The following is a 16,677-nucleotide window of genomic DNA, read 5'->3' on the forward strand; positions in this document are numbered from 1 at the left end:
TGGTATAAAAAAATGAGGAGGTTTCTCAAGAGTAGGAAAGTAGAAAAATCAAGCATTCGTACAGTAAATTTTCTATTTTTTTTTTTTTTCAGGTATACAAACAAGATCATTTTTACGTAAGAGTATTTTTCAGCGGCGACCTAGAATTGGCTGTTGAAATCTGGTAAGAAGATAGTTAACTGGTTAAGGTGGGTGAGTGGGGCTGACCCCCCTTCCCTCACTTGCCGTTATCCTTCGGCATGACGGACTCAGGGGCGTCGTTTTGGGGAGGCTGGGGTAGGGGGTGCTTTCCCCCCTCAGGACACTGATGGCGCCCCCAAGACTTGGTTTGCCCCTCCTAGTCTTTGAAATAATAATAATAATAATAATAATAATAATAATAATTAATAATAATAATAATAATAATAATAACAGTAAAATTCACTCCAAGGTGAATCTTATATGGCTTTGAGCACTATCTTTATTCAATTATGACAAACTCAGTGTTCAAAGAAAGGTAATAAAATGGAAAATCTCGAGCACTGTTTGACAGAATTAAATGCTCTAGACATTCATAACATTTGAAGAAATGTCATATAAGACTACCAGAAACCTAGGTATTATTCTCAAGTCTTCCTACGTCTACAGATACGATGGTATCAATGATGCATCGCCAGATCTTTTGTCATATCAGTATGGGGAAAATTTCTCCTACATAGTTGTCAACAGCCCTCTGAGATCTTTATATTGTTACCAGAATAGCTCCAAAATGGTTCGTATTTTTTCCCAACAAATGCAATATGATTAATTAAGACCAGACAGCTTCTGTTATTACCCATAGTAACAGCACCCCAAACAGTGGATGCTATTCGTTTGACAGAGTATTAAACTCCAAAATCTGTTGAGTGTGAAATGTTCTTCCATGTCGACGATTAAAATTTTAATGGCAACTGTAATGTGTTGTTTGATTTCCGATAGTTTTTCAGTCATATACTGGTTTGTTAGTTTTACCTTTATCTATTCATTTACGGTATTTCCAATATATTATTGTCCCTTTTCTCCCATGTGTAAACTCAAGATGTAAGAAGAAAAGGTGTTACTGCGCAGGCTGCCGGGAGGATGGATTTGCTCAGTGACGTCACATGGCTCACTTGGGGTGCTGAGCATTTATACGACTTACTGGCGACGCCTTGAGTTCATAGCATTGTTTTCTTAATATTAGAATTATTTCTTCATAAACTTACATATAAAATATAAGCTGAATATTGGAAATGGAAACCAAAATAAAAGGCATTTAAGAAAATAATACAAACTTAATTTATATTTCATCTAGCACTCCTGTATTACGTACTGTCTTAATTCTATCAGATGTTTATAAAAAAAGATTATTATCTTTATTTCGCAATGTTTGTTTTCCTTTTAAGTTTAAATTTTCAATCTGAAATAAATTCTGCGTGTAAAAAAATAACAAATTTATCCTCAGGAACATCAACATTTTTGTCCTTGTAAATATCGAGACTGGGTACTGCCATGACTCCCGACTTCAACGGTTCTCCATGGAAAATTTGTGAATAACACTTCCACGTGTTGCAGATCGGTAAGAAATTGTTTAGGTCTAGATAATATGTTTCTTTTTACATATGAGATCAAATCCTCACTTGTTCCATCTAAATCAGCTGAACTTATGTCCCAAGAATCCTTCCAAATAACTTAAAGACTCATTTTCTATCACGGATTCTGGATCTCTTCCATTAAATTTCCTATGACATCTTCTCATCTTCCTCATTCTCAATCTCATCGGTTACAGGTAGGTATATATATATATATATATATATATATATATATATATATATATATATATATATATATATATATATATAGTAATGTGAATAAAACGGAGTAAATTTGTAAATTTCCTCTTTCCTCTCTCTCTCTCTCTCTCTCTCTCTCTCTCTCTCTCTCTCTCTCTCTCTCTCTCTCTCTCACACACACACACACACACACACTTCCCCTTCCTTTACCAAACTAACGAAATCAATTTTATTAAAATTTTTCCTCTCTCTTGCTCTCGTGTGGACTAGCATTTTCTCTTTGTAGTTAGTCTCAACAAACATAGGTCTAGGCCTAATTCATGGTTTATTTGCATTATGAAACAAATGGAAGATATTACAGACCGTATATGCTCTTTAATTCAGTCTTATCACTCTTAACCAGTCAAAATTTACTTGCATCAGTAATAGAACGGAAGATATATTTATGCATTTTAATTGATAGACGTATTCATATAAGCCTATAGTCAATGTATTTACCCACAATTTTATATGTAACAAGTTGACTAAACCAAACTCGAGTCAAGATGTTAAATACCTGAATCAACAGTGGCACTATCAATTTTCCAGCATTTTCAGGGCAGTAGTATAAGCAAGTCATGATCGAGGTTCCTTGCTTAATCTCTGTATTGAAAATGAACCGAGCACAATTTTGCGTTTATTGGTGTTTTTATATGGTCACTTTTGCAGATGTTCTCCCATTTCCTACACATTTCGAGATCTTTAGGAAAACGGTAACAACTAAGTTTTACGCATACATTATCCCTTTCTGTGTTACAGCATCCATAAATAGCACATGTCACCGCGGCAATAACGTACAAGATTCCAAAAACCTCAAGAAATGTCACAAATTCGTGAAAACTTTCCCCTAGCTCTTCCCACTTGCTAGGGGAGGAAGTTACCATGTGACGTGACTGACGTCAAGTGCTGGAGAGTTGAAAAATCGGCCTCTGCCTAACTCACCTTATTTTCTAACATCTTGCGTTAACTATTTTGTAAACAGTTGTTTTCTAGTTTCCTACTTTTTATCATTTTAAAATAAATGTTAATTGATTTTTTTAGTATTAAATGTAAATAAATGCACCACATTCCGCTTATCTTCATAGTTAGCTTTTATCGCGATAACCAATGTCTATACACCTTGGCGAAAACGATAAGCTCGTCATAATTTTTTAAGACGAGATCAGCTCACAAAAATTTACCGGGAATCCTCCCAGAATTTAATACACAGTATTTTCATGGCCTATTCAAACAAAGTTTTCACAACAGTGAAATTCGTATACAATTAACATATTGTGTATTTTGTGAGATTAATTGGCAACAATGCCCAATGTAGCTTACTCTTGCTTACATACAAGTTGGGGCCATCGTAACCTTGCTCCGAAATAGGCTCATACGCTCGCGCACATCATATATATATATATATATATATATATATATATATATATATATATATATATATATATATATATATATATATATGATAAATTCAAGTTTAATGTGGATAGGTCATGACTCTACATTGAGGGCACTCACCACTTTTGTAGGGTGAAAGTGCTTAATATCACTTTAGCAGTGACGCGTACTTTACTTTTACTGTATCCTGTGCAAACGCTGTTTGTTCTGTTAATTTTGGATACTTTAGTACTTACATCGATTACTATCTAGTATATTCTTCAATTCAAGATTCTTATATAGGTACCAATGTTAATTACAATTACACTAAATCACTTGCTGTGGATGAAATTTTGCTTTGAAAAACACACTTTACAAAAGGGAATATTCATCTTATTCCATCGGATGATTCCCTTCAATTGGTAATTTTGTATCTTTGCTAGATATTTATCGAAATTGCCAACTATTTCAAGAAAATTAGTAAAAAAAAAATCAGTATCATGCCTACTGAGAATTAGGGGATGCACAAGAGTGGGAATTATAGGAGGTGCCGTTGCAAGTATTGAAATCAATTGTAATGTTTGCGTAACTTCGAGACTGGACCACGAACACTTTTGGAAAAGAAATTGTTAAACATTTAATATCATTTATATTATTATAATAAAGAATGGCGACTTTATCGTTGCTACGTTTACATGGAATAAGGGTAAGTTGATATTCCTAGACAGCATTAGGTAGGTAGTATAGCGTACATTAGGGTATACTACCTATACTTAATTAGTTAGGTAGGTAGGCACAAAGCTGCCGGTAGACTAAGCGTGATGGTAACCTGTCAAAGAGATTGTCATGGGAAAATCTTTTGAAAATTTACAGTTAATAGGTACTGGTACTACCTACATACATACTTATTATTCATATGAGTGAGGTTGGCATCAAATAAAAGTTTACCATAACCTAATGTAGTACCTAGCCTAATCTAGTACTTAGGCTAAAAAGGGCATCAAATAAAAGTTTACCATAACCTGAGGTAGTAATCTAGGGCTACCTAGGCTACTAAAAATCTTTGGTAAGGTAGTAGCTAGGTAGGTAGCTATAAAGAACAATTAGTAGTAGGTAGGTTGCCACATGTTTTGATTGAGCTGGCCTTATGATAGGGTGACCAGATGTCTCCTGTTTCCGGGGACAGTCCCTGATTTCGGTTGCCCGGCCCCGGCTACTGCTATCCTCGGAAATGTCCCCAGTTTTTACTGTGACTGAAAGATCCGAAACTGGAATAGGGGAAGCAACTGACTGGACTAGCTGATCCAGTTTTCACAGCGTGTATGGACCACCCTCTGAAAAAGTACTTTAGGACGTCTTGACACCGGAGGTGTACACCAGTCACAAGTCATTGGTGGTGATAGCAACAGCTTGAGACCTCTACTATCCTTTTGAAGTATTTTTTCCAAAGTTAGAAATTAAGGTCATATTTTAAGAGTAAACATAGGTTAATGAAAGTCTAGCCATGCAAACATACCTCCATGACGCTTTCGAAATTTTTACTTACAACACCAAAAATGAAGAGGATTGACGCCATCTCGATGTTTGTGGAGTTGCTTGTGTTAATAAACTTAACATTCCATGTGCTAAATTCGCACACCATTTGTACCCATAGACGCTAGGGCACTTTCTTCATACCTAACAGTCATCTTTAATGATGACGCCCGTGAGGGATCCAAGGAAACTGACGCTTTTTCGGTAGAAAGAAGAAGAAGCATGCGCTAGGTAATTATTTAATTGAATAGTTAAACGGCAGTATAAGGCAGCATAAATTTTTGACATATTGATGGTTATTAGCTATTTTGAAAATATTTGTTGTTGAAAAAGTAACTAGATTCCTGACTCAAATAACAACAGTTTTGCTGTGAACAGTAGCTTCGGCATTGTTCGAGCTATACTATTGATTATCAGTGTTGCCAATTGGTATGTGTTTACCCTCCAAACTGGGTATAAGTTTTACACAAAACTGGGAAAATAAGTGAAATTAGCGTATCTATTTGTAGTATATATACATATTAGAGCAATTTTATCATTACTGCATTACTATGACAACTAGAATTCATGGAAACAGTTTGTAAATGCATCTGCGTATGTGTGAAGCTCCACTAAATTGGCAACGATGAGTCATTTTGCCGTCTTCTGCTCGTATGTACTTCGGAAATATCTGTAATTTTTGGGGGTAATTTGGTTGCAAAAAAGGGATAATAGACATGAATTAAATAAACATTTTGAAGTAACAAAGTAAAGTTAAACTAAATAATGAGTAAAGTAAACAATTAAGGGAGTAAAGCTTTGCATCTCTTAAACTGTGTTTGTGGAGTGAGCGCTTAGGAACCAGGAATAGCAATGTAGTTCAAGTGCAATTTGGAGCAAATTAAGACCAAAACGTGTATAATAAAAATCAAATAAGCACTGTGGAGTTTCAGTTGCGATGGCAGTAAGGATAAAACCACCGATTACAAGGTAAAAATGAAGTTCAGTTTAAACCATGACCCCAGGAATAAGAAGTTTCATACTTTCACTAATATAGGCAACAAAATGTTGTTTTATTGTGGTGATTACAACGGCAATCCTGAGTAAGATCAATAAACGTTACATATATACGCTGACTTTGTTCAAATAAGTGCTGGGAAGGCTGGGAAAGATGTTGGATCCTTGCTGGTTACGAACGGAACCTCAGTTTGTGGATGCCATATTGGATTTAAAAACTGCCTTGAAAATATATTTTACAAAGACCTCACATGCCTATTTTAGAGTGTATGGTGCTTTCATGTATCACATTATGTTGATGAAACTTCAATCTTTTGAATGGTATGCTTAAAGATGTAATTGTATGCTTGTTTCACCAATTAAATATCAAGTGAATAAGGCTGAGCCACGCGATGACGATGGATCCACTGTGGTGTTTCCCCCTACAAATAAAAAAAAAGTTGACCAAACTTTACATAGTTGCACACTGTACTACTCACACTGTACTGTGTACGGTGTGTATAACTAAGGAAATAGGTAATAAACGAGATTACCTTCCAAGAATGTACTAAAAGCAAATTAACCGCCAAATCATCATCAGTATCGTTATGCACATCCCTAACTCTCCTCTTGCATTCCCACCAGCAACCTGCCAGCGCCACTCTTTGTTCCGACACGGCATACAAACCTTCGGTCCTTTTACAATAGGAAGGTACTAGCGGCAGCTGGATAGGTCGTAAGCTTTCGAACAAGGGGTTCGGTAGTTAACTGCTTGTCCGACAGGCGCGCGCGACTGGGAGGTAAACAAACCACTTTTGCTTTCGGCCTCACAGTGGATGGACGTGTGTGTTCGCTCTCTGCCCGCTGCTCGTCGTTTGCTTTCTAAGTTTGGTTGTAATTGTGTATGAAAGAGTATTGTAAGTACAATTATTCTCTCTTTACATATTAATTACGGCTTTCAAGTGAATAATGATGGAATCTCCTCGCCTCGCTACCCCAAGGAGACTTTGCCCGGGTATCAAGAAGGGCGCAAATGCGGGAAGTTCAGATCATTCCCGGAGATTGACCCTCATATTTTTGTGTGCTCGGTGTCGGGGGGCGCGAATGCACCCGGGCCGAGCCCTGTGATGTATGTAATGACTGGTCGGAGGCCGCAGTGGACTTTGTAATGATGGGCAGGAAGAAGCGAATGGCCTGCAAAGGAGTCGTCGGAAAGCTCTCCCGCGACTCCTTTGGTGACGGACACTTCGTCTTCTTTCCTGCCGCCCGCTCAACTCCACGTCTCGCGCCTTCCCCTTCGGGGGGGGTGTCTAGGTCCTTCTCCTCTCCTGACGTGTCGAGTGTGGAGGAGGGCGCTAGATACCCTGACGTTAGAGTTGTATTCTGGGTCCTCTATCCGCTCGTCTTCGCGCGAGCGGGTAGAGGATCCTTCTAATCACCCGACTTTTGCCTCCTCAGGTGCGGTTTGCCGTGAAGGATGACCTCGGACAGGTGTGGGCATCGTTGGGGCTGCAGGGCGTGCCGAGTGTCCAGGGGCTGCTCTATCATCTAGCTGGCTCCGTGGCGGTTACTCATGCAACGGTCAACACCACCACCACGACCCTGACAACACCCGGCTACGCGTCACCTCCTCACCTGGTGTACACCCAGCAACGCGGTCTCTGTAACACCCACAACATCGGTGCAGGGGCCCAGTCGCCGTAACTCGGGGGAGTGTGATGCCGCCACCTGGGTTTGCCGTGCTGCCGCGACCGGACTTCATGTGCCCGAAGAGCTCGCCCCTGGACCTCCCACCGGTACCGATGACGTCTGTGCCGCTGGTTCGACCATCTGTACGCCCACACAGTCTGCCGTACCTGCCGTGACCACCGCTGCTGTTCCTGTTCCTGCTCCTGCCGTCTCGACTGCCGTTCCTGTGATGCTCGCACCTGCTGATGTTGTTCCTGTTCCTGGCGCCGCTGCTCCCGATGCTGGTCTGTTCGGACAGGTACGTCCGGGCCCTGTTGCTTCGGCAACAGCAGCCCCGGCTCCGTCCTGGATGACAGATCTGACGTCGGTCCTGAGGAGGTTGACGAAGAAGAAGAAGAAGAGGAGGAAGGTGTCGTCGTCGTCTTCATCGTCTTCTTCGTCGTCGTCGTCGTCTGCCGCCTCTTCCCCTTCTTCTTCTAAGGCTCCCTCCCCCGCCTAAGAAAGAAGAAGGTCGCCTCCCCCCCCCCCTAAGAAGTCTCCTTCGGGAGCTTCTAAGGGCCCGTCTCGCTCTGGTGAGACGGGGGGTTCTTCCGCTGGTCGCCCTGCTCCTTCGGGAGCAGGACCCGTCTCTTCTCCCGCAAGGAAGAAGACTACGGGGACCAGAGGGGGTGCCGGCTAACACCGGCACTGTCCTCACCTGCTGTTAGTGGTTCGGCCACAGCAGCAGGATCCGGCTCGGCCGCTCGTTCGCGAGAGGTACCGAGTGTACGGTCGCCTACCAGCGACCGTGCAGCCAGGAACCAGACCTCTGAGTCCGCTCAGCGTCAGGTTCACGGCACGGAGCGGAAGACTGGTGACAGCCACTCACGCGACTCTCACCAGACAGCTTCTCGCTCTCACGGCGAGCGGCTGGCTAACCGGCCCGGGCGGACGTGACGGTTCCATGAACGCGGCCACGGGCTGAGGCTGGGAAGAGGTCCCCCCGTTTTTTTCGCCGGCACCAGCCCACGGCTGGTAAACCGTCAGTCGAACTGACGCCAACCGTGAGGATACGCAACACCGATCTCACCGGTTACAGTGGAGCTCGCCGGTCCGCCTGAAACCAGTCGCTCTCACAGAGAGCGATCGGGTACTGGCGACCAGCACCAGCTCCTCTGACACACGAGACCGCCGGGGCCGCTGTTCTCGGTCCAGCCGTCTCCCACAGCGAGACGGCTCGACTAGGTCTGCAGCTCGATCGCCACCACCCGCGGGTTGGCGATCGCCTGCAGTCCTCCAAGCCCGCTGGTTCTGCCAGTGAGCGAGGAGAGAGCGTCAGGTCTGCCTCTCCCATACCTTCAACCTCCTCGGGTTACAATACCGGGAGGGGCGAGGTATTGAGGAGTGATCGTGAGGGTCGCCCCTCAGGATCCCGCCACGTCGTCGTACGTACCAGGCTCGGTTCTCGGACCAGCCATGTCGTACGCACAGGTGGTTGGAGGAGACCGAGGGGGCTGTCGCTGCTCCTCTCCTTGAGGGAGGAGGGTCTCGGGAGGTGCTCCTGTTTGAGGGACTGGACGGTCCGACTCCACAGGATGCAATCACTCCCGAGATCCAGAGGAACTTTGCCGAGGTTATTGCGCCTGATTCGTCAGCACAACGACCTCGGGAAGGATCGCCGCTCCCACCATCCGAGCCCACGTCCCGGCTCGAGTCGTTCTGGGGACCGAAGAGGGAACCCAGACCGACGGTGGGGGGGTTGCTTTCCGCGATCAGAGCTTGCGGACTCAGTGCTGGACCAGGTTGAATCGCTTGTCTCCGGACAAGACGGTTTCGCTTAAGTCTGGCAGGTCGAGCAAGCTACTTCTTCCACCTCCTCTGCTACGACAGCGGCGGTTTTACGTGCCATCTGAAGACCCGATGCCGCCCAAACAGTGAACCCCGGAGTTAGCTAGGCTGACTCCGGGTGTGTCTCTGCAACAGCTCCTGTCCGAGAACCTGTGGTTCTCGCAGCAAGAGGCACTCGGCCTGGAATCTACCGCCATGGCAGCTTTCCAGGCCGTCTCCTGGCTAGATCTGTGGTCCCTCACAGTATCTAAGGTCGCAGCCAACTCCGGGGAATTTCTCCCGAAGATGACTCGGCCTTCAGGAGACTTTGCCAGTCTGGGGGAAGAGCCATCTCCTTCCTTGCCCACCAGACGGTGAACCTGTGGGCCAACCTGGTTCTCCGACGAAGGGACGCTGTCCTTACTCGGGTTTCCAGGGCGGCCGGGCGTGAGGCGGCGTTGGGGCTTCGAAACGGACCTTTACGGAGTTCCACGTCTCTCTTCCCAGGAGAGATGGTGGACGCTGCGGTGGACAGACGACGCACTGATGACAGTGACCGTCTGGTTCACCAGGCAGTCTCGAAGGCTTCTGGGCAGCCTCGGACTGCGGCCAAGTCTAAGAGCTCGGCTAGTGCTTCCTCGGCTGCTAAGACGGTTGCTGCGTCGAAGCCCCGAGGAATGACTCTGTCTTCTTCGACTTCTAACAAGGGGAGCCGTAAGAACCAGCCCTCCTCCCAGCCCTCCTCATCCCGTGGAGGCTCTGGGAAGAAGTCGAAGAAAGGGGGGAAACGCTAGGGACGGCGTTCCCCCTCTACCTGCTGCCGGAAGTGGGGGGGTGCCTGGCCAGCCATTGGGCAACTTGGCAGCGCTACGCGCCGAACCTGGATTGTAGATGTCCTTCGGGAGGGATATCTATTACCCTTCGAATCTCGGCCACCCCTCACCTCCAACCCGGTCCAACAGCAGTCGTACGTTCCAGGGTCATCGAAGGACGTAGCACTCAGACAGGAGATCAAGACCATGCTGAGCAAGAGAGCTGTAGAGATCGTCACGGATCAGTCACCGGGCTTTTACAGTCGACTCTTCCTGGTGGAAAAGTCTACGGGAGGCTGGCGCCCGGTGTATAGATCTCTCTCTCCCCTGAACCGGTTTGTTCGCCAGACCCGTTCACGATGGAGAACGGCACGCTCAGTGCTCGACTCCATCAGGGAGAACGATTTCATGCTTTCAGTGGACTTGAAGGATGCGTATTTCCAAATACCCATTCATCAGTCCTCCAGAAAGTACCTCCGCTTCATCCTCGACGGGACGGTGTACCAGTTCAGGGCACTGTGCTTCGGTCTCTCAACCGCCCCCACAGGTGTTCACGCGAGTGTTCACTCTGGTGTCTGCTTGGGCCCATTCGCACGGGATACGTCTGATGAGGTATCTCGACGATTGGTTAGTCCTGGCGAGCTCCCGCTCGCAGTTGCTACAGGACAGGGATCGACTGCTCGAGTTCTGTCGCGATCTGGGGATCGTTGTGAACTTCGAGAAGTCCGATCTCGAGCCCAAGCAGGAGGATGAAGTAACCTGGGTATGCTGATCGACACTGTAGCAGGGCGAGTCTTCCCCGCAGACTCGCGGATCAGCAGATTCAGGGAGGCAGCCAACCAGTTCCTGTCCTCGGCAGGAACAGGTAGCTCAGCGATGGCAAGTCGTGATCGACAACCTGTCGTCACTCGAGAAGTTAGTCCCTCACGGGCGTCTTCACCTGCGGTCTCTTCAGTGGAGACTAAAGGAGAGTTATTTTGGTCACAGGCGACGGATCCCCCAAGCTTTCCAGTGTCACTGACACAGGAGGTGAGGCAGGACCTAGCCTGGTGGCTCGACGACAGAACAACTCTTAAGAGTGCCAACTGCGCACTCCCCCCCCGGACATGGCAGCTGTTCTCAGACGCATCGACCGAGGGATGGGGGCGGCCACAACCTGGAGAGTTTGCTGACTTCATTGGGAGTGTGGGACGAGAACGACAAGCACCTTCACATCAATGTTCTGGAACTCAAGGCAAGCGTTCCTCGCTCTCCAAGAGTTTTCAGGACCGCTTGATGGGACACTCAGTGGTGTTGTGTGCGACAACACCACGGTTGGTGGCTTACGTCAACAAACAGGGGGCCTAGTGTCTCTCCCGTTGTACCAGTTGACTCGGCAGGTGCACGAGTGGGCTCAGGCACACTCAATAGAGCTGTCGGCACGTCTACATTCCAGGGAAGAGGAATGTAGTAGCAGACACGCTCAGCCGTCGGGATCAGGTGATAGGGACCGAATGGTCTCTACACCAGGACGTGGCGGAAGGCTCTTCGACCTGTGGGGGCGACCAGTCGTGGATCTGTTCACCACCCGGCACAACAGGAAGCTCCAGGTGTTCTTCTCGGCCGTGCCGGACCCATGGGCGGCTGCAGAGGACGCTCTTCAACACCCGTGGGACAACCTCTTCGCCTATGCCTTTTCCCCCGTTCAGCCTGATTGCAGGTGATCAGTCGAGCGCTGGTCACCCGAATCTCAGGATTGATCCTGGTGGCTCCCAAATGGCCACAGGCCATTTGGTATCCGGACCTGCTGGCTCTTCTCGCAGGAGAACCGAGAGAGATTCCCCCTTGGCACAACCTTCTCGCCCAGCCACACGTCGAGCGGTACCACCGAGCAGTCCAGTCCTACTCTTCACGGCTGGCTGTTATCCACCATCTCTTGCGAACGAGAGGCTTTTCCTCGTAGCGCAGCAACAGATGGCTGGGAACGTCCGTCAGTCCTCTGCAGCTGTGTACCAGGGGAAGTGGGCCGTCTTCTGTGGTTGGTGTCGTAGACGGGGTCTATCTCCTCTCAGAGCCACTCTTCAGCAGGTAGCTGGATTTCCTCGTTTTTCTTCGCCGAGAGAAGCTCCTCTCAGTCCCCACAGTTAAAGGATACAGAGCCGCCTTGGCGCTCGTCCTGAAACTGAGGGGGTTGGACATCTCGAACTCGTTCGAGATCTCCTTGCTTATGAGGAGCTTCGAAAGGTCTTGCCCACCCAGGGAACTCAGGCCCCCTGCTGCGGGACGTGACTCTCGTCCTTAGGAGTCTGACTCGAACACCGTTCGAGCCACTCGAGAGTCGTCAGACAGGGATCTGACCCTCAAGACCCTCTTCTTGCTGGCCCTGGCATCGGCGAAGAGAGTAGGGGAACTTCATGGTCTTTCCTATGATGTACGACACTCCAGGGGATGGGGATCCGTGACGCTCGATTTCGTCCCGAACTTCTTGTTGCGAAGACTCAGAAACCTTCAGTCCTGATGACAGGTTCGAGTCATTCACGATTCCTCCCTATTGGACTTCACCGATAATGATGCGGATGAGATGCTGCTTTGTCCTGTGAGGGCGCTACGGCGCTATCTGAAGAGAACTCGACACCTCAGGCCTGAGTGTCGACGCCTCTTCGTTAGCACCGGGGTCACCAAGAAAGAGTATCCAAGAACACTCTTTCATTCTGGCTGCGTGAGGTCATCAGGAGGGCGTATGAGGCTGATGGTAGTGACGACATCCGTACGTTCCCGTCCGAGAGCTTCACGAAGTCATAGTATTGGCCCCTCGTTGGCGTTTCGCAAGAACTTCTCCGTGGCGCAGGTCCTGAAGGCAGGGGTCTGGTCTAACCAGACTACCTTTACGTCCTTCTACCTTCGGGATATTGCCCACAGGTCCTTGGAATACCTTTTCCTTGGACCCGTGGTGGCTGCTCAACAAGTTGTGTAGCTAACCAGACCCTCGCAGGCTGAACAGCATCGAGTCCTGGTGTGACTGTGTGGATGGATGTGTGAGTGAGTGAGTGACTGGCTCTCTCTTCCCATCTTTTCCTTCCCCTCTACCTGTGGCAGAGGGCCATGGTCGTCACTACGCTGTGGATGAGGACGAGATGCAGGTGAGCTATATGACAGAGCCCCATCCTATCCCTTTCACTAGGGATAGAGCAGAATATCCACCACTTCCTTCTACAAGGGGGGAAGTGGATGCCTACAAGAGTCAAAACCCATGACTTTATATTTGCTCCTGTACAGGAACAAGTTCTTGCATTGCTGGTACGAAGAGATACGCATGCCTCTCTCTTAGTACTCGGTCCAGAGGTCTGACCATTGATCCTGCGGTGCACACCCCGATCATCGGACAGAGGCTTGGATCCCTCCCTCGCTCTTACGACCAGGGAGGCTTCCAAGGTTGGGCGAACACCAGTCTGTTCACAAAGACTCAGATTCCACCCACCAAGAAGTGAGTCTTCCTATTGTAAAAGGAAAAGGACCGAAGGTTTGTATGCCGTGTCGGAACAAATGACAATTTGTCCAAAATTGTTTCATTTTTCCTAACTATACAAACCTGAGGTCCTTTTACACATAGCCCCACCTCATGCCACCCCTCACTCTGCAGTTTTTGCTTGGGCCAAAGCAAAAGTGATTTGTTTACCTCCCAGTCGCGCGCAGCGCGCCTGTCGGACAAGCAGTTAACTACCGAACCCCTTGTTCGAAAGCTTACGGACCTATCCAGCTGCCGCTAGTACCTTCCTATTGTAAAAGGACCTCAGGTTGTATAGTTAGGAAAAATGCAATTTTGGACAAATTGTCATTTTTGCCATCTAATACTGTTCAATCATTGGTTAGTAGTCATTATTTTCACTATTTTATTATGCCAGGAATAAGGAGATGGCCTTAGTTTGGGTGAAGTGTCTGGCTGATACCCTATTTGCAACTGATTTTATAGGTGTTCTTGATCTCAGTTACTCTGATCAGAGAGAGAAAGAAAAAAAACTCATTGTTAATCAGTTGGATTTTTATTCAATTTCTTTGAAATATAGGATAAATAGGGTGGGAGAAACTTATGAATGCTGCTTTATGAGTGGTAAGGGGACAGTGTCCCCGTTTTAGTTTTTCAGTTACAAAAACATGTCATGTTTTAGAGGTTTTTACACCGAAAATGTCTCCAGATTTTGTATCAGAAATCTGGTCACCTTACTTATGCCAGCCATGAATCCTAACCTAACTTAATTGAAGGCGATAGTAGGTCCTTATCTGAAAAGGAAGGCAAAAGACCCCACTTAACCTACCTACCCAGAGCAGCTTAAGTATTGGAGTGAAATAGCTACCGACATGCTTCTTGACTTCACCTAACCTAGGGCCTTGGACCGACCCAGACCACCCCCCCCCCCCCCACAGTTCCTTACTTTAGGTTTTGGATTTAGCTGTGAGCTTAAAGACAGATTGAAGTAATACTACTGTATGGTTTACCTCACCAGTAATCATGACACAAATTGGAAAATCCTGTGATCCCCTTCTGTGATTTTGGAAACATTTCCAACAGAAAACCAATCTCTTCAAAGGCAATAAAGTGCAAGATTCTACTAAGGAAACAACTGTGGTTTTCATCTGGATGTTTGGCAACCTCAATGATATCCATGCAATATTAACTTATGTTTCCAGTGCATTCATCCACAAAACTTACATTCCATGCATAGTTTTAGTTTTAAACAAATGAAATGCTGTTTATATTATATTCTGTTTTGTATAATTTCCCTCTTCTTTTTCATCCTCAGATGGGAAGCAGTAGATTTTTTCATGTGACCCAGAGATTGGCAGCTGTAAACAAAAGCAACTTGGCTAAGCTTAGAAAGCAAACAGGCTTTTCAATTAGCAACTGTAAAAAGGCTTTGGAGATGCATAATAATGATTTAACTAAAGTAAGTTTATTTAGATTGTTTATTTAGACAACAGTACATCATCATTATCACTTACAATGTCACATGATACAAAGGGTCTCTGAAATTCTACCCGTCATGTATTTGCGCTTTGTCCTCCCCAAATCTCCACTCATCTCATGCAAGTAGTATGGGTCTGACATTTTTGTTGTTGTTGCCTACAGCAGCCCAGTTGTCAGTGTCAGGCACTACTCTCTTAGGAGCTTGTTCAAAGGACATATTTAAGTCATCACTTATCACTTTCATCATTTTAATTGAATAAGGGTTAAATAAAGGAACTTTTGCCATTTTTCTCATGGTTTTATTTCTAACTATCTGACACCTAATATTCTTCTTAAGGCTTTATTCTCAAATTAATAAAATTTATTAGATGTAATTTCAGTTTTGTTCATGAAACTTACCTGTCAGATATATATATAGCTGTATTTTCTGACGTCCGACAGAATTTCAAACTCGCGGCACACGCAGTGGGCGGCCAGGTGGTAGTACCCATTCCCGCCGCTGGGAGGCGGATATCAGGAACCATTCCCATTTTCTATTCATATTTTTTCTGTCGCCGGTGCTGGAAACAACTGTTTGCAGTACCTCCGTCTAGGATTTTTGGATTATCTCGCTTTAAATTATCTGGATTGACTTTTGGTATCGACTCTGGATTGTTGGATTGGCACGCGTAATAGTGGATTGGTTTTTGATTTTGGATTGGCTTTTCTGTGTACATGATGTCGGGATCAAGTACAGGGAGTTTCAGAGTGTGTGTGAGGAGTGAATGTAAGGTGAGGCTTCTTAAACCTTCAGTTGATCCTCACACAGTTTGTATGGAATGCAGGGGGCATGTTTGCTTGGTTGATGATCGGTGCAATGAATGCAGGGATTTGTCAGATGATAATGGAAGATGTATAGACCTATCGGCGTAAATTGGAGCGTGATAGAGTCAGGAGGTCTTCCTCCAAGAGCAGTTCTACAAAAGGTAAGGAATGTAATATTTCTCCTCCTCTAACACCGGTAGATTTTGTTCAACCTAATCCTGTGTTGTTGCCTTCGGGCCCTATTGCTGTGTCTGGAGAAGGTAATGCCCTTTCTCTGATTCTCGAGTCTATTCGCGCTCTTGAATCTAAAGTGTTCGCCTTAGAAACTGGCCCTGTGAAAGTTTGTGATCGTGCCCCTAGTGTTGTGGAGGGGGCGTCAGATCGGCCCCATAATGCCTCTAGGCCTAGACCTCTATCGGACTCCCAGGACTCAGGGAGTGGGTATGTCGAAAGCCGCAAGAGGGTTACGGGGGCTCCCCACCGATCTGGCGTCCCTTCGGCAGGCCTTGTTGCTAAGTCCCAGGCTGCCAAGGAGCGCGCACGGGTGCGCGTCCTGAAGGATTGCTTTTCGTCCTCCGAAGCATCCTCCCCGCGCAAGGGGTGGAGCGCTCGGAGAGACTCTCGTCCGCTGAAAAGGACTTTTCGTTTTGAGGACGCTTCACGTCCTATATCACCGCTTTCTTCAGAGGACGTGTATGACGCTTTTCCTCCTCAGAAGAGAGGTAGAGTTCTCAACCGACGAGGGACGCTGGGTTGCCGTCTCCACAGGCCGTGTTCCTTCCCCTGAGATGCAGGTAGCTGTACCTGCGAGAAGGAAGGAGGCGTCCCCTCGCCCCTCGCCTTCTCGCAGGGTCAGTCCTGCCCCTTCTTCTTCGTCACCTACGAAGAAAATCCTTTTGTCCCTTCAGGACCA

General features: G+C 46.6%; 1 protein-coding gene across 1 annotated transcript in view; it reads left to right on the plus strand.

Moving 5' to 3' along the window:
• Positions 1-3,751: 3,751 nt before the first annotated feature.
• LOC135216928 (elongation factor Ts, mitochondrial-like) overlaps positions 3,752-16,677 on the plus strand; it is a 32,044-nt gene continuing 19,118 nt past the window's right edge. Inside the window, exons 1-2 of the mRNA XM_064252491.1 lie at positions 3,752-3,909; positions 14,797-14,940. Coding sequence (XP_064108561.1) covers positions 3,871-3,909; positions 14,797-14,940 — 183 coding nt within the window. The 5' untranslated portion in view covers positions 3,752-3,870. The remainder of the gene's footprint in view (positions 3,910-14,796; positions 14,941-16,677) is intronic.

The sequence above is a fragment of the Macrobrachium nipponense genome, chromosome 11, assembly GCF_015104395.2.
Source record: "Macrobrachium nipponense isolate FS-2020 chromosome 11, ASM1510439v2, whole genome shotgun sequence".
Classification (NCBI taxonomy): domain Eukaryota; kingdom Metazoa; phylum Arthropoda; class Malacostraca; order Decapoda; family Palaemonidae; genus Macrobrachium; species Macrobrachium nipponense.